The sequence below is a fragment of the Pteropus medius genome, unplaced genomic scaffold, assembly GCF_902729225.1.
Source record: "Pteropus medius unplaced genomic scaffold, Ma_sr-lr_union100, whole genome shotgun sequence".
Classification (NCBI taxonomy): Eukaryota; Metazoa; Chordata; class Mammalia; order Chiroptera; family Pteropodidae; genus Pteropus; species Pteropus medius.
In genome coordinates, this window is record NW_024340700.1 from 2,482,599 (window position 1) to 2,507,045 (window position 24,447).

The 24,447-nt window shown below is 40.7% G+C and overlaps 1 protein-coding gene across 4 annotated transcripts in view; it reads right to left on the reverse strand.

The window, feature by feature from the left end:
* The window catches only part of PRKN (parkin RBR E3 ubiquitin protein ligase), a 1,016,620-nt gene that overhangs the window by 309,418 nt on the left and 682,755 nt on the right, over positions 1–24,447 (reverse strand). For all 4 annotated transcript variants that reach the window (XM_039881217.1, XM_039881221.1, XM_039881234.1 and 1 more), the window contains one exon: positions 23,058–23,194. In XM_039881217.1, the coding sequence (XP_039737151.1) occupies positions 23,058–23,194 (137 nt within the window). The remainder of the gene's footprint in view (positions 1–23,057; positions 23,195–24,447) is intronic.

Here is a 24,447-nt window from a genome sequence, read left to right on the forward strand (position 1 = left end):
GTATGCTACTGGCCTACAGAGAGACACACAGATTGAAAGAACAGAACAGATGGCATAGAAACAGATCCATATGTTTATGGCCAACTGACTCTGACAAAGGTGAAAAGTTAATTTAGTGGAAAAAGAATGGTGTGTAAAAACAATCGGATATTCATATATATAAGAAAAGAACTTTGATTCATACCTTGCGCCATGCACAAAAGATAACTCAACATAGATCAATAACTTTAATATAAAACATAAATGAAGTTTCTAGAAGAAAACATGAGAAAACTTTTCTCACCTTTGGTTAGACAAAGATTTCTTAGATATGACACATAAAGCATGATCCACAAAAGAACCAATTAATAAATTGAATTTCACCAAAATTAAAAACTTCTGTTCCCTGAAAGACACTATTTAAGAAAATGAAATGATAAGCCTGAGACAGGGAGACAATATTTGCGAATCATTTATCCGATAATGTACTTGCATTCGGAATATATAAAGAACTCTGAAATTTTTATCATATGAAAACAGCCCAATTTTTTTTAATGGGAAAAATATTTGAAAACCAGTCCACCACAGAAGATAAAAGAATGACAAATAAGCACATGAAAAGATGCTCAAAATCACTAGTCATCAGGGAAATACGACTTAAGACCAAAAGGAGACAGCACTACGTACTCAACAGAACATTAAAATGCGAAAGACAAGACTGACCAGGGGATCGCTCCGTAAGGTATACAAATGTCGAACCACCATGCTGTACACCTGAAACTCGTGTAATATTGAATGCTACCTGTAACTGAAAAATAAAAACAATTAATAAAATTAAAGACTGATTATGTCAAGTGTTGTAGATGACACAGAGTAACTGGAATCCTCCTCCACTCATGGTGAGAATGCAAACCGTACAATCGCCTTGGAAAACAGTTTTGCAGTTTCATAAAAAAGAAACTAAAATATGATCCAGTGATTCCAATCCTAGGCATTTACGAAAGAGAAAAAGAGGTACACGTACTTACAGAGACCTGCGTAAACTTTCATCGTAGCTCTGTTTGTAATAACCAGGAACTGGAAACAATCCGGGTGTTCAACAGTTGGACAGATGAGCAAATTGTGGTTAAGTACATACAACAAAATACAATTCGGCAACAGAAAGAAATCGACTTTGGATGTACACAGCATCTGATTAACTCAGGCTCACTTAGAAAACGATTCTTCCAGTTAGAGACCAGAAAGCCAAAGCTCAGAGAAGTGAAGCAACTTGCCCGAGGTCACACAGGTGACAGGAGTTGAAATTCAGTCTCGGGTCTGTCTGAGTATAAAGCATGTCTTTTCACCCCAGTACCATAGCCACTGGTCTTAACCTTTCTGGGGTTCGGTTTCCTCCTCTGTAAAATATTCAGGTGAGTAAAATAATCTCCAAGAATAACGTCAAATCTAAACTTCTAGGAGTCTATGTGAAGCGAACCGATTCAATGTACAATTTCATTCATTTAAAAACATCTTTCATTTCAGAAGACACCAAATTCGCTTCGAAGCATGCGATGCAGATAGCAAACAGGTTAGTGCTTGACTGAGGCACCTCTGCGTGTTTTCCCCCCGTGGCTGGTTTGTACACTCCCGCTGCAGAGTCTCAGGCTGAAGGGCCGCGTGAGAACTTCCGTTACAGCATGTTTGGCTGGAAAGCTTGGCCCCTATGGTAAATACAAAGGTGCTTTCCTGAATGCTTCAGAAGGCACTAAAAAGCCATTAAAAATGAGACTAATGGGACGAGTGTGTCCCATTTTCACTGCTATTAACCATTACTCTCCATGCCTTCGGTATTTCCTAAGACGCTAACCTTTACAAGAAAGCTTAATAGCAATATAGAGTTTCATCATCTGCCAGATTCAGGTAACATTCATTACCTACTTCTTCTTTTCTATTCTATATACTTTCTGTGCCAATAATATACAGCATATTTAAATGATCTTTTTCTATTCACTGACTCAGATACATTTAACTTAATCGCTAGGTCCCCATATGCCACTTTTCCACTGCTTGGCTTACGTGTCCTTATTTCTATAACAGGTTGTAGAGCCGATGGTTGTAACATTTTAGACTCTATTTCTTTCCTTTCAAGTGTATTTTAGGATTCCCTAGATGTAAGAAATATAGACTTAAGCATAAAACTGGGTTCAGTTTTCTAAAGTGCAACCAATTAGTTGTCACAACTGATAGTTCACTGATGTAAAAGAAGCTTTGTGACAAAATTGAAAGTTATTGTGTACTTTCAGTGAGCAAGGTATAACAGCATAAAGGTAACTGACTGAACCACAAAATCTTGTTTGTCAACCAAATGGTCTCTTATCTTTCTTATCTCAAAATATACCCTTTTAACACACTGCTCATTCTTTAAGAAAACCCTATGGTCATAATGTCAATTACTAACTTTATTTTCTATTTACATTATCCACTTATGAAGACCCTTTTCCTCAATTTAATTAGTTAGTGTCACTCACATCTTAATTGGTAACTGGGTGAGATTGAGCTGAATTTGTAGATGATGCCACAATGTCAGATCGAGCCACGTCAATCTTATAAACACACATCGCAGCTAGAGCACATCTAAACACCCACACACATATTTGTGTGCTGTAATTGGATTTTTACATTTTTATTTTAATAATAATGATACATTAAATAAAGTAAAATGGCACCGTTAAAAATAAGATCTATTTCCCCCTTCAATTTCAGTTCTAATACCTTCAGTTCAGATCATCAAAACTCAATGCAGAAGAATAGTGAGTTGAAGCATAAGCTCTCTAAGGGCAAAAATCATCCAATATTGCTGATGTTTCCTGATATCTGTGGGTTTTCAACCTATAGCTGCATATAACCAAACTGTTACTGACGACATAATTGACGACATGTTCACTGATGCAGCAAATATTTCAATACAATACGAATTCTTTGGCCACAAACAGCAAAGTGCTTTGCCCTACATCATGCTTTTAGTATTCAGCAATAATTTCAGAAGGACAGACTCCCTTACAGGTGCCGAATTCTTCCAATGAAATTGTATGGCTTAAATACATTTTTGAAACAATTACTCATAATTTACTGTCCTAGTCACAAGATATTTCAGCCGTTTTTATTAAGGACAAATAATACATTTCACCGTGGTTTTAATTTGTGTTTCCTTGATGGTTAGTGATCTTGAGCATCTATTCACATGTCTATTGGCCTCTGTATGTTTTCTTGGAGAAATGTCTAAGAAGTTCCTCTGCCCATTTCTTAATTGGATTGTTTGTGGGTTTTGTTTTTTGTTTTTTGTTTTTGTTTTGTTTTTGGTTTGTTTTTGTTATTTTGTTTTTTTCGTGTTCAGTTGTATGAGTTCTTTATATATTTTGTTGATTAACCCCTCATCGGCTGTGTCATTGACAAATATCTTCTCCCAAACGGTAGATTGTCTTTTTATTTTCTTAATGGTTTCCTTTGCTGTGCAAAATCTTTTTAGTTGAATGTGGTCCCACTTGTTCATTTTTTCCTTTTGTTTTCCTTTCCCGAGGAAATAGATCAGAAAAAAAAAAAGTTACCAAGAGCAACATCAGAGAGTTTACTGCCCACGTTCTCTTCCAGGAGCCACTATGGGAAACGGTATGGAGGTTCCTCAAAAAAATTAAAACAGAACTACTTTATGACCCAGAAATTCCATTTCTGGGTATTTATCCGAAGAAAGCCGAAACACTAATTCAAAAAGATACATGCGCCTGTATGTTCACTGCAACCCCATTTACAATAGCCAGGATATTAAAACAACCTAGGTGTCCATCAATAGACGAATGGATAAAGAAGTGGTACCTATGCATAATGGAATATTACCTGGTCATAAAGAGGAATGAAATCTTACCATTTGCGACAACATGGATGGACCTGGAGGGCATTATGCTGAGTGAAATAAGTCAGACAGAGAAAGACAAATGCCGTATGATCTCACTTACATGTGGACTCTAAACAACAAAACAAACAAACAAAACAGAAACAGACTCACAGATAACAGAGAACAAACTGATGGTTGCCAGATGGGAAGGGGGTTTGGGAGGCCGGGGGCAAAAATGGAGATATTAAGAAGTTACAAAATAGTCGTAGAGGTGTCAAGTACAGCACAGGGAATATAGTCAATAATACTGTAAAAACTATGCATGGTGCCAGGTGGGCACTAGACTTATTGGAGGGATCACTTCATAAATTGTACAGACATCTAACCACTATGCCGGATGCCTGAAACTAATATAAAATAATATTGAATGTCAACCATCGTTGAAAAACAAAAAATAATAAAAATAAATAACGTAATGAAGCATTACACTGCAAAGCAATATGGTAGTTATTTGCCTCTAGTAAACCAACAATTCATTGTCATCTTTTTGTATGTCTATTTCTAAACAAGACTGAAAGTCCCTGGAAGATGAAACCGTCTTTTGACTCTGGCGTCTCCATTACTAGTGCTGTGCACGGAGCTCAGGAAAAACCCGACCCAGGGGTGGCTAGATGGCGGCGGGTGATGGATAAGCACAGAGCGACAGGATGTCTTGGTAGAGCACTGTAAGACATTCACATGCCAAAAGACAACCAGATCTACCAGATGCCTAAGTCCGAATCAGCAATTTCTAACAGCTGGTACTATCAAGACATACTAGGGACCAAGAGTAAAACAGATGAGAAGACTTACTTTTTAAATATCCAGAATTTTAAACTGGTAGCACCCTCGGCAACTGACTAGCCCAATGTCCTGACTTTAAAAGTAAGGAAAAGGTTCTGGAGTGTTCAATGAAGGGGACAAGTTTACACAGAGAGCCAGAGGCAGAGCTAGAACCAGAAACCAGAGGTGCTAACTTCGGCCCACAGCTTCGCTTACCTCAGCAGTTCATCCGATGCCGACTTTTAAGTGGCTTTTCCCTGAGGAGGTTGGTACTGGGCAAAATGAGGAATTGAAAGGAGATTTGAAGGTGGTATTCTAGGTGCCTACGATTTAATTGGCGTTATAAGAACGATCGGTATTAGGAAATTGGGTAAGGATTCTGGAATGGAACAGGGGGCGAGCGTCTTGAGGACATAGCGTTGGACCTAAAGGGTCTAGGTGGGTAGAGAGAACAATGAGGCCTCTGGAGGTACAGGGGGAAGTGGGCAGCTGGTCCAGGCACAGGGACGCGACAGAAACGGAAATTCTCCAGGTGGGGATTCAAAAGGAAAGGAGCGCTTCTGAAGCAGGCCGCTGGGAGTGAACGAGAGAGGACCTCGGTCAAGGAGGAAGTCTCTGCAGATGTGGCACTGGGTTTCAGAAGCCACACGACATCACTGTACACTCGACCAGGCCAGTGATATGGGGCAAACAGAATCCTGATTCGTGCAAGCGCACAGCCGCGGGAGGACCCGGAATAAGGAACCTGATGCTGAGATCCCTGTGGAATTCAGGAATGAAGTGAGGTGTGCATGTCGACAGCTGCCGAGCTCGAGCAGACGCAAACAAAAGAGAGAAATTCTGCGATGGTGAAATTGTGCTACAGCTGCTCTAATGTGGTAACTACTAGACACGTTTACGCTGTTATGGTCATGAGAAACCAAATTTTAATTCTATGTAGTCTTAATTGACGCATATTTAGATGTAAATGACCACATATGACCAGTGGCTAGCTATTAAACCGTGCGGGCCATGCATTCGGTTTACTAGAGAGCCACGAAATAAATGCCTAAAGAAAAGGAATAAAATCCTCTAAGTCCCATATTCTACAGTGTTACAACGCTCTTGCTGTGTATCTGCTATATCTTCTAGAACATACGTTTCTCAAGCATTTTGGAACCAAGAAATTCTATTACTATTTTCAAATGAAACATGTCATCTCTCTATCCAGTCATGCAGCATTCTAGAAAGGATCTGAAACCCTTGCTCAAATAGACACAAACACAGTAAGCTTCAAGTAGATAAACAAAAAAAAAAAAAAAAATGGAGAGAATATGCAATAGTCAAAGTCAGCCGAGGACAAAGCTTTAAGACAGCACACAAAAACACGTGCCACAAAACGTGACAGTCGCTGAAGATCTGCTGTGGTCGCTCCAACCTTCGTAGTGGCCGGAACACAGAAGCACGATGCGCCCTTACTCTGTTATGCTCAGCGTAGAAAGCACGCAGGTAATTCAGGGAACTAGCGATTTTGCTGGACTACAGTTTCGATGTCTTTGACTGAATCCAATGAGTCGTGTGACCGAGGCACGTGACTGTCTTTTTGAGGTGAGCATGGTGTGCGGCTGCTCCGTCCTGAGATGGAGCAGAGGACGCTGGCTCACGGCGAGGGCGGAAGGAAGTAGACAGGCAGAGGTGACTAGGTGAGGAAGACACATGGAGACACCCCCATTTTTACTAATAAACTCCTCCTCTCTCCATAGTAGGCTTTGGTCTCGTCAATTACAAGAGTCTTAGTACAGAGAGAAATTTCTCCCATGAGTTGACACCGTGCTAAGTGGGCAGGGTCCCCAGCAGTGATCCTACAAGAGGAAATTCTGCATTTGTTTGTGATCTGGGAGGCATAACGCTGACGCCAATTCAGCAAAAATAAGTCACAGAACCCCATTTTGTTAGCGCTGCCCTTGAGCCCTCTCTCCCCACAAAGTGAAAAATGAAATATTACCCACATTAGATTGAATAAAAATTAATTTTCTGTTCATTTTTAGGATTCATGAGCATTTGCAAGTTACAATCTGAAAATCACTCTGAAACCTCTAGATAAAACATTATTCGCTGCAAATTCTTTTTAATAATATATAGAAAGTACTGAAAATGTGTCCGTTTTTCATAGGTGTTTTGTTGGGGTCACACCCACCCTGAGCTGAAGCTAGAGACCTAAATCTTCAACACCTCCCTTTTGCCTTCCTTCCTTCCATACGAGGGGCCATCACTGAGTCCTGTCACGTATGACTTCCAAATAACCCTGGAGCCAGTCCATTTCGTCCCAGGCCCAGTAGCAGCCGCACCTTGTGGGCAAGCTGGTACCACATCTGGGCTGCACGCTCCAACCCCGCCTTCCCAGCCCCTCTCACTCCCGCCCACTGCCACTGTGCTCTGCGCTCCAGCTGGAGTGACAAGATGGACAGCTGATCATGCCCCTTCTGCTGGAAGCTTCAAGTTCAAGTCTCTACTGCAGCTTCAGGTGGGGCCGGCTTGGTCCCACCCACCTTCCAGGTCCTTCCTCCCTCTGATTCGGCTTCTCTGGTCTGCTTTCGATTCCCTAAACCTGATTTGTTCTCTCCCGTGTCAAGGTTTATCTCGGGATGTTCCCTTTGCCAGGACTATTTCCCTACCCTGCCCCTCTTCCTCCATTCCTTCTACCTCTGATCTAAATCAGAAATTAGACAGCGGCCTGGTTTTTGATGAGTGTCTGTAGCCCCCACTGAACTGTAAGCTGCGTGAGGGGCACAAGCTTGTCTATTCTGCGAACTAGTTATTCCCTAGAACTCAAATAGAGCCTGAGCGTAGTGGACACCACTTCCTATAAAATGGCCATGATGATGAGATCTGCTTTACTGCATATTCTAAGGGCAACTTCATGACATGTAGAGTCTCAGACAAAAGTCTCTGTTTTTAGTCAGGTGATATAATCATACCCTATCATTTAATACGATGCTACATTCAACATATTTCTTAAAAATGTGACCACAGATTTTATATATATATATATATATATATATATATATATATATATATATATTTTTTTTTTTTAATGAAAAGGTCTACTTCCAGGTCAGGAGAAAATTACTTTAAGATACTTATATAATTTCTAAAGAATCCAGTAATTAAATTATCCATTCCATGAAACAAAAACAGCAAACTTATTAGAGTGCCCTCCGTAATATGAATCTTTAATATTTGCAACATAGAAATCTATCTCTTTACCATGTAGCTAGAGTCTCATAAGGAAGATGTCTTCTTAAAACAATAGCTAAATGCCTTCAATTCAAGATACTGTTAATTAAATCCCCCGGGCATCAAAATAGCTCTGTAGTCTCTTCTGGAAGAGTACGTCAAACATTCCGAAACACATATTTCACTGGCATCTGGAAGGCAACTGCAAATGCTTCTCTCGTATGCAAAGTCCTTAAGAAAGACACCCTCGCTAAGCTCTGACAACGCGCCTCCCACCGCCTCGCAAACACGCAATTCACAATGATAAAGCAATTTTGGAAAATGCACGCTATTTTCCCAGGAGACCAGAATGCCTCGGAGTGGTTAAATATGTAATTGGGTAATTTTCTGAAATGCTTATTTATTTGAGTCTCATTTCAGTCTCCCTGGTAAACAGAATATCTCTGTTAACAGTTATTATCCCTCAAAATCTTCTGCAATTGTTGGTGCTCCCCTTACTTGCCCGTAAATACACCAGGTGACATGGTGCTTAGATCATAAAAACAGCTTACCTGTGCCAGCCTCCTTATTTAAATGGCAAGGTAGGCCTCCTTTTCCCTGAACTGTTTTTTGTTTGTTTGTTTGTTTTTTGTTTTTGTTTTTTTTGTTGTTTGTTTTTTTAGATTGTAGGCATGGTGGAAAATGATTAACAGGACTTTTAAACTTTCTCATGATTTAGATCTTGTCTTAGCTGGTTGCAAATCTCATTATCAGCTTTACAGCTGCTTTTCTACCTTGATTTATTTTTATTTTTGGATCAGAAGGAAGAATGGCCAAGTTGCAGCCTAGAGGTTTGCTTTCAAAAATAAAGCTTGAATTCAGCTGTTGTTGATTTATGCCGAGTGTGCCATCTTTCACATGTATGTACAGTTAAGCATCCTTTATAGGTAATCACTCCTTCTATTGATTCGAAGGTAGCTAAAGAAGCTGTGCAGAGCCTAGAATAACACCTAGCTCCTGAAACAGAACCTTCTCAAGCGGTACGTTAGGTGAATAGGTTCTGATGGTGGTGACGGTGTATTTCATCAAACGAGAGCTCTGAACCAATATCTTTTGCTGCTTGCCTAGTTATACGTGAACAATAAAAAACTCTCCAAGACCACTGATTTAACTGAAGTGAAGAATAGGAAGTAGTCTCTAATGGAAATAAGCATGCTTAAATTAAAATAGGGAGCAAGAAATCCAAAGAAAAAAATTGCTTTGAGTGTTTTTTGAAGGTGAAGTCATTTTTTTTTTTTTACTTTTAGGTCCTACTAAAAATATCAACAAACAGTATTTTAATAATAACAAACTCGAGTTTCCCCTCTATATCAATTAAAAATTGGTCTTTGCCATTTTTAAAAGGTTATTTTAATTAACAGTACAACAAGCGTAGTTCTTTTATTTTTCAAAAAATACAGTGTAAAGAAAACTAAACCATTTTAAATGAAGTTTCTGCTATGACTGTTGACCTTCTATTCCTGCCTCACATGACCTTGGTTAAGTACTGAAATAGGACTCCCGGTTAATGTAACAGTCACGACTTAATACATACTGTTACTGTCTACACATTTCATTCTACATAAAATAATCCTTGATACACCACATGGATAATCCCTTCCTATGGTTCCGTGGAACACAGTTTGATAACCACTGCTCTAAAGACACCACATAGAGACAGAGATGTTAGTATAACTTGCACATCCATTAGTAGGTACTTTCTTCACTTATCGATTTGATTGCGTTTTTCACTCTGAGTCTGATAAATTTTATAGACGTAAACAGTACCTCTTGGTTTAGGGGCCGAGAGGGGTCATAGAATTTTTGAGGTGAAAGAGGTCCTGGAGATTAATTTCATGAATAAAAGATGGAAAGTAAAAGTTAGTTTTGGAGTCAGGCAGATCTGTGTTTGAATTTAGATTCTGAGCACTTTAGTTTTTTTCACTTGCAAAATGGGATCATTCATATGGACCATACAGAATCCTTATGAACCTTAAGGCAACACATTCAAAAGTCCTGCCCCAGCATCCAGTAAGCTAGTAAGTGATTTGATCAAATTAACTAGCTGTTGAGTTAGTGACACAATCAGGACTAGCCTGACAACTTCTAATTCAGCACTCTTTCTACAATAGCAGTCTAATTTAAGATACAATACAGGTTAACTAACAAATGAACCTATTGTAGATCCCACAGAACGAATTTCAAGCAAACTGTTGCCATTTTTCCCTTAAAAGAATCAGCATGGCAGACAAAATAGCACTTGGAGACAAAGCCATAAACATCAACCATTTTTTATCCTAAACCTCTAAGGATGTAACAGAATTTATAAATTACAGCACGATAGAGAAATAAACACTGTTAGAAGTCACCATTTTTTAGGTTATTAAATTATTTTTTAATTATATTTCTTTAAAGATTAGTATACCAAATGACAGTTATGGAGTTGTCTGGCTTGGGGGTGGGAAGTGAGGGAGGTGGGAGTTCTCTGACTGCGACATCAATGGAGGTGGCACCCCCACACCCAGGGGAGAGAGGGGCGGGACGCCATCCAGGAATACGGTCCTAGAGCTTCTGTGTTATCTCTATCTCTGGTGACGACATTCCTGAAAATGAAATGTATATCTGAAATATGTTATCTATAAAGTTGTTCACAAATTTACATGTTTTATTAATTTTTTTAAGATGACCAGTTGAGAACAATAGATGGATGGTTTTTCTACTTTATTCAAATATAGTCTGAGAGGTTTTTTTTGGTAGAGTAAGATGAGTTATGTTTAAAATTCATATAAACAAATGTTAGTTTATATGGTGCTTGAGTATATTTCAGGTACTCAAAATGATGGAACGCTAGTGTGGGCTTGCAATCTGTGAGGTCAACCAAGGGTTGCCTTGCCTAAAAAACAACAACAACAAAAAATCCAAAAAAAAAACCAAAAAAAACAGGGCTATTTACTACCTGTTTTGGATGCATCTGAAATGCAACGGAAAATACAAGAGTGTCTCAGATAGTATGAAAGTATTGTTCTGTGAAAGTTTTTTCAACTATATTTATGTGTATATTTTATACATTTACAGTAGCATGATGTAACATGTATTTATTTCTGTGGGTAGTAGTCAAAAGTTTGAAATCCATTGGTCTAAATCAGTGTTCTCTGGAATTTTGGTTGGGAACCTCTATCAGTTAAAAAAAAAAAAATTGAATATAGATCCCAATACAGATTTAATACAAATATTGCTCCTATCGTAGGTACATTTAAACACACACAAATGAAAGGATGATGTAGGAAGTAAATAGGAATGGGAGCTGTAAAAGCTGCTTCCTGCACTACACAGCAGACCATTTCTTTTAGTGTCTCTCCCAACTCCTTTAGAATGATGCCATTTAAATTTTATACTACATATTTCTGCAACATTATACTTGATGACAGCCCAAAGATCTTACGGGAAATTACTCATTACTCATTGATGGCCTATTCAGAATACGAAATTTTCAAGAAAGGACTTAAAAGTTATACTAACAACCCAATTAAGGCAGCCTACTTATGTTATCAGTAAAGAAGGAGAAGAAAATAATGGTAGCCTCATTAATGCAACTATATATACTCCTGTATATATCCCCTTTATAAAAGGCTAGTTTGGAAAATCTGGTTATGTAGAATGAATCTAACTTAAGAATTTTAATGAAAATTTCTATCAATAACTTTTAAAGTATTTTTATGGGATTATATTTATGTATTGCTTTGCACTTCTTATAATTTTAATTCCTGTTTATAGGAAATTAATAATTTCCATTAGTCATTAATGTGCTAATGTAGAAAATGTCAAAAGACAATCATATTTTCACTTTTTAGCCATGAAACTTGAATTAAATCCAACTTGCAGCTTCAATTTCTCGCTGGAATTGTAAGTATCCAGAATACCTTCTGAATGTGGGGTCCGTCCTTGGTGGTGACGGGGAAGCCATCACATGTAGAACAGCTACTTTGTGTCGGGAACTGTGCCGGTCCTCCTTACACACAATCTTGTTCGACTTTCTTTGACTTCAGACTTATTTCCATTTTAAAAGAGAAAATCGGCTGGACATCTGGTAGAAGGGGTCTGGAATTGGGTCGGCACCATTGCACTGCAAAGCCAGTACTCGGCCCGCGATCTCTGAATCACAGAGGTGCAATCGAGTCTACCATTTGGGAGCTGAACCACCAACACTCCCGGTTTGAAGAGCCTGCCAGGTGTCAACCTAAATGCTTCTCCTCTGCAGCTGGGCATTTATCAGACCGAATTTCCCAGGCTCCCTCGCAGCACATAAGACTATATCCCAGAGAATGGAGTGAAGAGAGGCATGCCATTTCCATGCTAGGGTTTATAAGGAAGGTGCACGTTTCACTTAGCATTTGTTTCCCTCTGCCGGCCAGGCTCTGGATCTGGGGATCCATCTGACCATGATGAGAGTGATAAATCCCAAAGGGAAGGCAGAGCCAAAAGAGAGAAACGCGACTTCGGAAAAACCCACCCAGCCACCTAAAATACCGACTCCCGACCAAGGCAAGCGTTAAGCTAAGTGCGTGCGTGAGCCATCACACTGTTCGGTCCACAATAACCAGGAACGCTTCTGTTACTACAATAACCAGCCCCACTCGGTGACAGTCCCTCCGGGGGACACCGAGGCGTGAGAGTGCTGCAAATGCCTTCGCGACCACCTGCGTCTCAGAGACGATTGTTTTCACTTTTACGGAGGATGGAGAAGTTCAGAGGCTCTTCCCTGAAACGTTTGTTAGTGAGTCTGGATTTTAAAATTAGATGACTGGCAAAAGGGCCCTGTATTCCTTATGCATGTGGGGTTGGAAGGCAGGAAACCAGCTCATGTGGAGTGGGAGGGAGGGGTGGGGTGGGGAAGGGTGGAGAGCAAGCCTTGTCCTCAGGTACAACCAGGTGGTTAAACCATTCTGGAATGGACCTTATATACGGGGTTAATATATGACAATAATATAACATAATAACATAATAGAATAATATTAAATAGACCTTTTCCGAATTGGAGGGTGCCAAGTATTTGAAAACTATTTCGGAATCTAGAAGGTGACTGTTATGGACTGAATTGTGTCCCTCAGAAATTCATATGTTAGAGCCCCAACCCTCAGTACGTCAGAATGTGACTGTGTTTGGAGACAGGGCCTTAAAGGGGTAACTAGGTTACAGCGAGGCCATTAGCGTGAGCTCCAATCTAGTCTGACCAGAGCCTTCATGAGAAGAGGAGACTGGCCACACAGAGATGCACCACGCATGCGCGACGGGACAGCCACGTGAACGGGCAGCACCAGGGCAGCTATCTGCAAGCCAAGGAGAGAGGCCTTGGAGGAAACCAAACCTCGATCTTGGACTTCCGGACTCCAGAACTGGGAGAAAATAAATTTCAGTTGTTTAAAAACGGGGGGTCTATGGTATTTTGCAATGACAGCCCTAACAAAGAGACACGGCGGCCAATTACAAAAGCCTCGTTGCAGATGAACCACGAGAAAGAGCCGTTATTGGCAGCGGCAGGGGAGAGAGGGAGAGAGTGAGTTTTGGAAAGACGTCAGCTAAAATAACACCACTCCCCTGAACACGGTTCTTATCCCCTCCCCCCTTTTTTTTAGGTACTTCTGCTGCTTTTAATACATAAATATATAATTCCAAAATAAAGGATTTCTAATGAAGGCCTGAAAAGCTGAAAGAATAAGAAATATTAATTTTCCAAACTCCTCCGTGGAGTGAGTAACAGAAGATAAAAGGTAACCTGGAAGGCATTCAGATTTTACTGGAAATATTTAATATAATTGCTTGGTTTCCATATTATATATTTATTTCCGTCTTGACACTAGAGTATTAAAGCACACCTCCTCTTGCTAAATTGGTATGCATTTAAAACATTACATTGTTTCACTGTCCTGCTTAGGAACCAAATGATATAAACTCTCATGAATATGTAAATCAACCCCTCTAAGCACGTTATTAATTATTTCAAAGATAGTTGGGGGTCAGCAGCTCCTAGCAGTTTCTGTGCATGGTGTCTCATTAAAACAAGACATCACACAGTAAGAAGTTTTATCACATTACTGTGAGTGTGTGTGTGTGTGCGCGAACGCGCGAGCGCACATATGCGCTTTAAGTGACCAAAGTATCATTTGGTCACTTAAACAGAACGGAACATAGCACCGGCAGGCACCGAATGTGGTGGGTGGATGGAGATGGGGAAGAGGGAGCAGAGACAGAAAACAGCCTGCGGCTAGAATGAGTTTTAAAGACCAACACCTGTCTGAATCAGAACACACGGACTTAAAATCCAAAGCGATTTCTGTCTCAAATAAACTTAAATTTTCTTGACCTCGAGGCCACAAGTGGCCCCGATTTCTTTGGGATAAAGTTGTGACCAGCTCCAGAAGTCCGTAGCTCATGAAGACACAGCACAAGCGTCGCGTCCTGAGACAGTGGCAAGCCTGCACAGAGGCCCGGCCCCCGCCGCTCAGGGGCCCTACACCGCCCGCGGCCTCTTCCCCATATGTGGGGTGGGTCCCAGCAGCTGAAATGCTCTCGAATCAACTGCTGGACCGCCGAGGGGACAGCTGAGGGGACAGCAAGGTGGGTCCACTCAGAATGCAGTGCGAAGCTGTTATGAGCAGTGCACAGAATTACCCACAAATGAGAATATCTGACGGAGCGAGCTGTGCTTCTTAAAATTCAGAATATGAATATAAGACTCTTATTCTCATCCAATTGTCACAAAATTGACCTTCCCGTCCAAGTAACCCTTCCTGGTCCCTACTATATAGTTTGTTTTTGCTACTTCTGACTGCGAACTCAAAATTTATCTGATGAAAAAAATAACAAAATTGTCGCACTGGAGAGCAACTGAGATGAGGAAGATACATATAAACATAGACACTACCTAGTGTGATGAGCAAAACAGAGATAACAAAAATAAGAAAGAACATCCTGAATATTGACAGACTTTATGCACTTTTCAGAGTTTTCTGACTAGGAGTATAACGAATCTGGTGAGGGAAATTTGGCAAAACCTTTCAAGTGTCAATTTAAAAGCTAAAAGCAGGCACATATCTATATTATTTAGGGTTATACATGCCTAGGTGGTGACACTGTGAGACGGAGTATAAGGGGTGAGTATCTGGGATGCTGGCGACGCCCCCTTTCTTGGTCTGCGTGTGGTTACAGATGTTCTCTATGACCATAAAAAGCCACAACGATATAAATCTGTGTAGCGCTGTTGTGTATGCATGACGCGTCTCATAATAAATTTAAGAATACAACAATCCATTTAAAATGAGATGTTTACAGGTCAGCTGCTATTCTATGGACGACAGTTATAACCCTTCCGGCCTCAGGAGGGCGCCCTCCACACTGATGAAGCCGGGTGCCCAGAGCGCAAATGGAGCTGGCTGTCCATACAGCCCGGGAGAGGATTTGGATCCACCACCCTCTCTAAGAAAAGAAGCAAGAAAGCCTAAAGACAGCTGTTTTGAACAACTCTTGTAGCTATCTTAAACACTTATCTTTGAATAAGTAATAAATGTATATATACTTACAAGGATTTGTTTTTTCCCTCATGAAACAAAGGTAGAACACTCTTCTTAAGAGGCTGGGGCAGAAGTGGGTAGAAAGGTCATTTTGGCCTTCTCTGCTTGCTCTTCAAAGCATTCCCACCTCACTTCTGTTTTCTCAAATGTTATTTTTAACCACTTAATACGGTGCAAGAGAAGATGAAAGGGAGACTGGAAAGTAGAAACTCGGGCACAGTAAGAATCTGGGGCACCGCTGACTTGGACATGGGGCTCCCCCTGAAGATGAAGGATGTGGCGATGCTGGCACCGTCACCGACAGGTGTGGAAAGTCCCGTCTCCTGTGGCCACGAAGAACACACAGGTGTGTCCACCAGCGTGGAAGCCGCCGTCCCGTCTAACACACCGCTCTGCAGAGCTGGCGTTTCTGAGCCCAAACGGACGGACGGCCTGATGGCACAGATGGTGCCCGTCGATCCAGCTGGAGCGAGCCCCCGGACGCCATCGGCTCCGCCCTGCGCCCTTTTCCTGGTCCTCGTCCATGTACCCGTCACTGCTGATCATGAAGCTACGTGACTGAGTGATGCTCCTGTTGCAGGCGGGACAGGAACGCTGGGAGGCCACTCAGCAAATCGTATGTTTCCCCATCCTCTCCAGTAGCGTTAGACACAGTCTTTATCGTCTCAGTTCTAAGTGCCCTAAAATGAACCGACCCGAAGTCACGAAGCCCCGCCGAGTTCTTCGAGTGACACTCAGAGGCGAGAGCAGACACAGTGAGTGCCCCGTACTTCGAACTGACTCTGAAACGCAGCGCTAAGAATAGCGGGCACAGCAACACCACGGCAAATATTCGAAATAATGATGTTTTTTCCAAAGCCCGTAGCTTTATGCGAGAGTTTGTCAGAGACTCTGGAAAGAGGCCGTTGGGGCTGTGTGTGCCAATCCTATTTTCGACTCCGTCAACATTTATTGGAAAACCTACGCTGGCTAGCAAATCAAATCACTCAGGGACAAAACAGACAAGGGCACACAGAGGACTTTTGTGCTTGTTAATGCCATCGTCTCCCAGTGACAATACCTTGCTGCCTGTAGAACGCTCCTCCCGGCAGCAGTTCTCAAACTTTCAAACACGGGGACGTAAACGAACGCCGAGGGCCACCCCTGGCCCCGTCCGCCTCCCCCACCCGCCCGGGTCAGAAAGCCGAGGGGTAAATTCCGGCGGCCGCGGGCTCCAGGCCTGAAGATGCCCTTTCTCGTCGTGGTTAGATGAGAACTTTGTCATCGAAAGGAAGTGACGGTTTTTAGGAATAAACTGTTCCTTGATTACATAAATAAAACTTGCTTTAATTTTCTTGGAATGATTATAACTCCAAACTAGCTGGTGGGCGCCACAGGGCCCTGGAACCACGTGGCATTTTAAGCTGGCCGGGTGTCACGGTGGATGGGCGTCTCCGCAGAGAAATCGACCGGCCGGTGCCTAAGCCTTCAAAACCCGGAGAGAGCAGCGGGTTCCTCTCTGGAGGCCCGGCCTTTTCTCACGGACCTCGACGCTGGCCAAGGGCCCGGCGGAGGGTCGCAGGCGCCGCGGTCACGCGCCCCGGTCACGCGCGCGCCCCTCGGGTTTGCTGCGCGCATCTGGCGCAGACGTCGGGCCTCGCGCACGCATCTGGGCCTCGCAGAGCTGACTTTTCAGCATATTCTTAGTTTCTTTACGGATGGAACCATTATTTTTGCTTTTTCATATATATATTTAAGTTGTATTTATGAGATTCGTAGCCATTTATATTACCTTTTAATTAACCCCACGGTCCTCTCCACTGTGCCAGAAACAATACGGGTTCCGTCCCTTCCGGTCCCCGGTCTGTTGTTTCTATTTATAGCTGGAAAAGCTTTGGTTTTCTGTTTCTCTTATATTACACTTTATTTTATGTGTCTTGTTCTGTGTGTTATTAATCAAGATTGAGTCAGATAAACCGAGGAGAATAGTGGCCAGATGGAGAAGTAAATAATGTTTGATTAGCGGTTGATTTAGGCACTAGCTTACAGGAAACGCCAACCTGCAGGTAAGGAATGCCTAAATCTGTGTTTCTTGTGAATATACACACGTGCGCGCGCACATACGATACGTGCTGTCTGGGGGAACACATGCTTACCTGCCCACCAGAGCGCGGGAGTGGACGTCCGGTGTGCGCTTCTGTCTTCTGCATGACCTAACGACCTTTTTGTGGCATTATTTTAATTCATCCACAAAACAGTGTATGAAATAGGTGCTATTGTATCATCCCCATTTTACCTTAAAGTGAAACTGAGGCACATCAAGCTTAAGCAACTTGGTGTTACACAGGCTTAACAAAGGTGTTACACAGGCTGTGGTCTCAGAGCCAGGATTTGAACTTGGCTTCTCCGATGCTCTGTGTACACCCCAGGATACCTGCTACATGATTCATTGGTTTACAGAGGGTAATATCAGGGCTTATACAGGCATTATTAGTAAAATATGACAAAGAACTTAAGCTTCACTAAGACTTAACGTACAGGCTGGCACTGGTACCTCTCCTACCTTGGCGGCGCATCAGATGACCAGGTGTCATCAATTGTAAAGGGGCCGCCCTGAGAGGACAGTGGGCGTCCTACAACAGAGACTTGGGGAGTGGGGCCCTCTCTCGTTAGAGCCCTTTCTCGGATTACCTGTGCTTGGCTAAAAAAATTATGGATAAATTATCTCTTTTAACTAACTGTTGTAACACATGAGTGACTTAAGATTCAAGGTTCCTGCAAAGAAACCATTAATTCAAGATAGTACTCATAAAGCAAGCATGAGCCAAAAGAGAAAATGACGGCACTGACAAAGTGAGGTGCCATTATCCCTGACAGTGAACCTCACCTTGAGTGTATGACAGGCCCTGAGATATAAATTAAGGAGGGTGTGAAGCCATTACACTTAGCAAGACATTTAAAAATCAAGCCAGTACTAAATGAGAAGAGTGTTTCTGTTGAGCATAGACTGAAGACAATCCAGTTTGTTTTTTATTAAAAACATTCTATAACATCTGAATGTCTCTTTTCACACAACATGGGGAAAACATAACTCGAGTCACAATAAAAAATATAGAGCCTGAAACAGCACATAACAAACAGCATTGTGACAAACGGACTATATTTTGTGATGAGTGAGTACTTTTGGAATATAATGGGTCCTCCTTACGCCCAGGGATGTCTGAACCCGCACACGACCCTATATATACTATGTTTTTTTCATGTATATATTTACAATCAAGTTTAATTTATAAATTAGGCGCGTGCACTCTCTCTTTGTCTGACAGACTATCTTACTGTACCGCACTCATGTTTTCACTCATAGGAAGCACTTTGTGGCTTTTCTTTGACATGCCCAAAATGCCAGCATCACCGCTTATGCACTTCGGGGCCGTTACCAAGTAAAATAGGGGTGACCCGGACTCAAGCACGGGCTAGTGCAACACCGTGACAGTCGCTCTGACCGTCAAGACGACCATTAAGTGGGTGGGCGGCTGACCGACCTCCTGACGGGCCCGGGTGGGATGGGGCCCGATTTCATCACACTGCTCAGACCCGTGTGCAAGGTAAACCTTACGAATCGTTTACTTCTGGAATTTCCCAGTGACTATTCTCAGATCGCTGTTGACTAGGGATAACCGATACCTTGGAAAGTGAAACCACATATAAGGGGAGATGACAATATATATTAAAACTGCTGAAGATAGTAAGAAATAAGTATTGCAATAAATCATGTGGTGTAGGAGGCTTATGACACAGTTGAATGACGGCACAGTTGTTTTTAACCTGCCTCTGCTTGTGGTCATTTGCTACATCCTCTTTGAATAACAAAGTACCTGAATAGGCAGGTTTCTGCTCCTTGTTGTGGGACATTCAAGGAAAGAGATACCAGACAAGATAATAGTAAGTGGCATTTTAAAAAATAAAAGCAAGGCTTTGGGCAGCATTATGTTTAAATAACCGGTAATGAGGTAGGTACAGTCACAAAAATTATTTTTAAAAATTCTGAAAAAACCCCACAAGGTATCACATGTAAAATTCATGCATTCCCTGCCTCACTCCCTATGAAAACGAACTGCAGCCACGAAGCATAGGTTCTAAGGCTTGACAAGGTTAATTTAAAAAGAAGTGTTTAGAAGGTAACTACCCTCTGTTACAATCCATATAATGCATTTTAATGAGGTAGAGCGTGATCGTGCCGATCTTTTGTTTAATAGAGAAGTTGTTAGCTGTCCTGTGGCAAAGAACTAGCAAAACTGAAGGTAGTTTACATACATTCTTTATAAAAATATAAGGGATTCGATTTTATTAACCTTTCCTGCGACTGTAAATAACTGTCGATAGTGTGTTGTATCCAAAATATTGTTGAAAAAATAATATAATCAATATATTCACTTAACCTGTCCCTTGAAGGTAATATTTTTTAAGCGACTGAGAAAAATAAATGCAAAATGACCTTAAATTTTTGAAAGAAACTCAACCTTGTTCAAAATAAGAAAAAAAAAAAAGAACTATGTAGAAGTACCAGTTCTCAACTACAAGATTGGAAAGAAATCCCAAAGTCTTTTAACTACTCTGTCGGTGAGCCATCGGGAAAACGCTGCTTTTATACGTTGCTGGTGGGACTTAAAAGTGGCACAATTGTTGGGAGGGGAATTTGGAAAGGGTGAGATAAATATATATATTTCCCTTTGATACAGGAACCCCACTCCTAGGAATCTATCCCTATTATACTCTGACAAAATTATGAAAATATGTGTGCACACAAGTCTATAAGTTGTGGCAATATCTGTAGTAAAAAAAAAATGAAAACTAAGTGTGCATCAATAAAGAAAGAGTAAGGTATGTACACCCAGTGGAATTCGATGACGGTATTTTTTTAAAAGAAGGAAAAAATTCATATATTACTAGGGAGTGATCTCCAGAAAATAATGTATAATGTAGAGTGGGTGAAACAGCAAAATGGAGAAAAACATGCATAGTATCCCCAGTTTTTACTTAACAAGGGGGTGACATGAATCCGTATCGACATATACGTCATAGGTAATTTGTTTACGTGTTTTTAAAATGGGAGACTTTTCAAATAAAGTTTTATGCATGGTAGAAGAAAATAAATAAGAATGGGAATAAAATCTCTATTTCTTTGAATGTAACTTGTTTTGACTTTGGAATTATGTTAATATTTTCCATAATTTAAAAAATAAAATCAATCTGAAAAGAAATTCAAAGGAAAATAAAATATGTATGTGATGGGTGACATAACTGTACAGTAATGGTACATGAGTCTATATCCCTATAGGAATATACCTTAATGACAAACTGCAAACATCTTAACATTGTTTTCAGTACCCTTACTTTGGTGATGGTGTTGGTATTCTAACACTGATACTGTTGTGTGTTTATTGTAACAAGATAAATGAGTAATTACGTTGACGTTACTTAGTAAGAACATTTTTGCTAAGAGAAGCAGCAGCAGCAGTTGTGAGATTAGTGACTTTCAGTGAATGAATAGTCCATAACCTTGACCTTGTCCGTAGAACAAGGTTAGTGAAGGGGGCGGGGCTCATCCATACAAACGACCACGCTGAAAACAGAAGCACAGCCTTCCAAACTTCATGCGAGCCTTTCACTGACTTTTGAACCCTTTTGTCTAAAAGATGAAAGCACAGCACCTTTCAGAGAGTTTTCCTTAACAATATGTTGGCACGCGTACTTTGTAAATCTTAATTAAAAAACCCAAGTCAACAATGCAATTAGCTACTTCCATCTGGATCTGTGAAATAATTTTGACATATATTTTCAGCTCCGACACACTGAAACTAAGTATTGAAATAAACGGAACTTAAAACTTGACCCTTCAATCAGGTATCACAAAGTTTCCAACCACAATTTTCAAAATCAATAAAGCACACTTATACTGCAGTCATTGAAAACAAATAGATCGTGAGGTAGGGATCCTATCTCATGCAATACAGGAAAATTAACTCAAAATGGATCAATGTCTTACATACTAGAGCTAAGCTATTAAAAGGAAACACAGGGGTGGATTTTCATGATCTTGAATTTGTCAATGGATTCTTATATCTGACACCAAAAGCACAAGCAACAACAGAAAAAATAGGTAAACTGAACTTCATCAAAATTAAAAATTTTTGTGTATCAAAGGATATTATCACCAAACCACGGAATAAGAGAAACATCTGCATATCTGATAAGGGTCCAGTATCCAGGACACATCAAGAATGCTTTCTACTCAACAACAGCAAGACAATCAACCCAATTAAAAAATACGCAAGGGACTTGAATAGGCATTTCTCCAAATAGATATTCAAGTGACAAATAAGCATATGAGAAGACATTCAACATTACTGATCATCAAGAAAATGCAAATCAAACCACAATGAGGTACCGCGTCACACTTAATGGAATGGCTATGAATAAAAACTCAGAAAAATAACAACTGTTGGTGAGGATGTAGACAAATAGGAACTCTTATAAATTGCTGGTGGCAACGCACAATAATGCAGCAGCTATGGAACACTGGTAGTTCTTAAAAAGGTTAAACATACAATTACCACGTGACGTAGCATTATTCATAATAACCAAAAGGTGGAAACAACACAGATGCCCATCGACAAACAAACGGATAAACAAATTGTGGTACATCCATATAATAAAATATTATTCAGCCATAAAAAGAAATGAAGATACATGTCACGACTTGAATGAACTTCAAAAACATTATGGTAAGTGAAGGAAGGCAGTCACAGGTCACATACTGCATGATTCCTTTTATAGGAAGGATCCAGAATTGGCGAATCGACGGAGGCGGACCATGTGGTTGCCAGGAGATGGGGAAGGATTACTTAGTGGATGTGGGCTATTTTTCTGGAGAAATAAAAATATTTCGAAACTAGAAAGAGCTAGGTGGCCACTGCACAACATCGTGAATGGACAAAATGCCACTGAATCGTACACATCGAAATGGCTAATTGTATGTTATGAGAATCACCTAAAATATAAGAAAATATAGGTAATAATAATAATACAGTGCAAATAAAGGATGTTTTGTAAATGTTGAAAGATCAAAAATTATTTCAAATCTTAAATATTTATCTCATTCTTCTTTAATTTCTTTGTTAATATACATTCTTTCACGTATATGCATATGTGCTCAAATTTTTTATCAGTAGGATGCACGATTTAAAAATCTGGGAAGTGCTGCTCTAGATGCAGGGTAATAAATCTATAACATGCAGGGTGAACCCACAGACATACTTTACGTACCTTGGCTGAATAATATTTCAAACTTTATTTTCAACGCCTTTATGCAGTTTATGCATTTCCTAGTTCAACATAGTTCTTTCCTACCTTAGTGTTTCTATATATCTATCTCCAAACATTAATGTTTCTTGCCCAGCAATGATCAAATGGATATTTGAATTTGCGACCCCTCAGCTAGGGAACGGGTGTAACCCAAGCTGGTTTTACATCACTAACTCTCCTTCTGCTCTTAATCAGCATGAAACATGGCGGGGGTCGGGGGCGGGGGGTGCCAGACTTACCCACACAAGGCAGGGAGTAGCCGAGCTGAGGGTCAGGGACAAACTGCCGGTCGTTGAGTCTCGTCACGCAGTACAGGTAGAAACAGTCTAAGCAGATCACGTGGCGGTGGTTGCACTGGAAGACCAGGACCGGGCTCCTGCACAGACACAGACAGACATGTGCTCCAGCCCCCGTAAGGCTGGGAAGGCAGCAGGGACTGCGGGACACTCCGAGTCACCCTGTCGGGTTGCCATGGGATGGCCTGCGCTGCCGAGACCTGAGCTCGTGTCACATCAGCGCTACGTCTTAAAAACTGGACGCACTCCATTAACGATACAGAACATCGATTTTCTTAATTTTATATTTTTATGTTAACAGATTTACCAATCGGGTGTTTAAACTCGAGCTCGGATGGTCCCTCTTTCTGGAGGCCATCCCTGACTCATAATCCCCAATTCATCTACCCATCGCTGCACACTCTTACATTTTTCTGCTGCTCCATTATGACGTCACAGTACTCGTGAAAGCTCCATCGTGACGTCACGGTACTGCGACCTCGTGAAAGCCGACAGGGTGCCGATTTTACACTGGCACTCTCGTAGCGCCAGGCATCGTAAGGTTTTAAAGAACTGTTCCTTGAACTTAATTTATATTAATGTGTAGAATCTGAACTTTCCCAAAGTCAAAAAAAAAATGACTACTTCACAAAAGGAGGCATGTTAAACACGAGCCCGTATTTCATTGGCAAGAAAAGAAGTAGAATTTTGAAATGAATGATTATCCAGCAGAGATTCTTTTTCTACAACATTTGGTCTATGCTGCTCCCATCCAAATATTCATTTTCTTAAGTTAAGGTTAGGAGGTTACTAATAAATTGATATATACAAGTACTAAAATTTTTGGATTCCTTTTAAATACTTTGTAGGAAAAAAATTCTCCTGAATAACCATGTATTTTTGCTGGCAAATGAACCATACAATTTTATGACAAAAAGGAGACAAACTGAACATGTTAATTTGAGATCAGCCCCCAGGCAAGTAAGAGGCACTGGGATTTATTCAGATAAGCCTATTCTTGATGTAATGATAACAAAATGCAAAAAATATATATATTTTTATTTCACACACAATTTTTAACATGAGTTCTTCTAAAACACTTTCCTCCCAAAAACTGACATTAAACGTTAATATTAGAAGACAGTTTCTTAACAATTAAAAGATTTTCAAAACTCTGTTTTTCCACTTATTTTAAAGCAACATCTAATTCAAAACAAAATGGGAGGGAAAAAAAAACCTCTGGTATTTTAATGTCATGGACCTACGGGACAACGGTCAAATACGTGGGTGACCCTAAGTAATTCATGTGCTTCCCCTTCCCATCTCTCAGCCCCCAGAAGACCTTTCGGGGCCA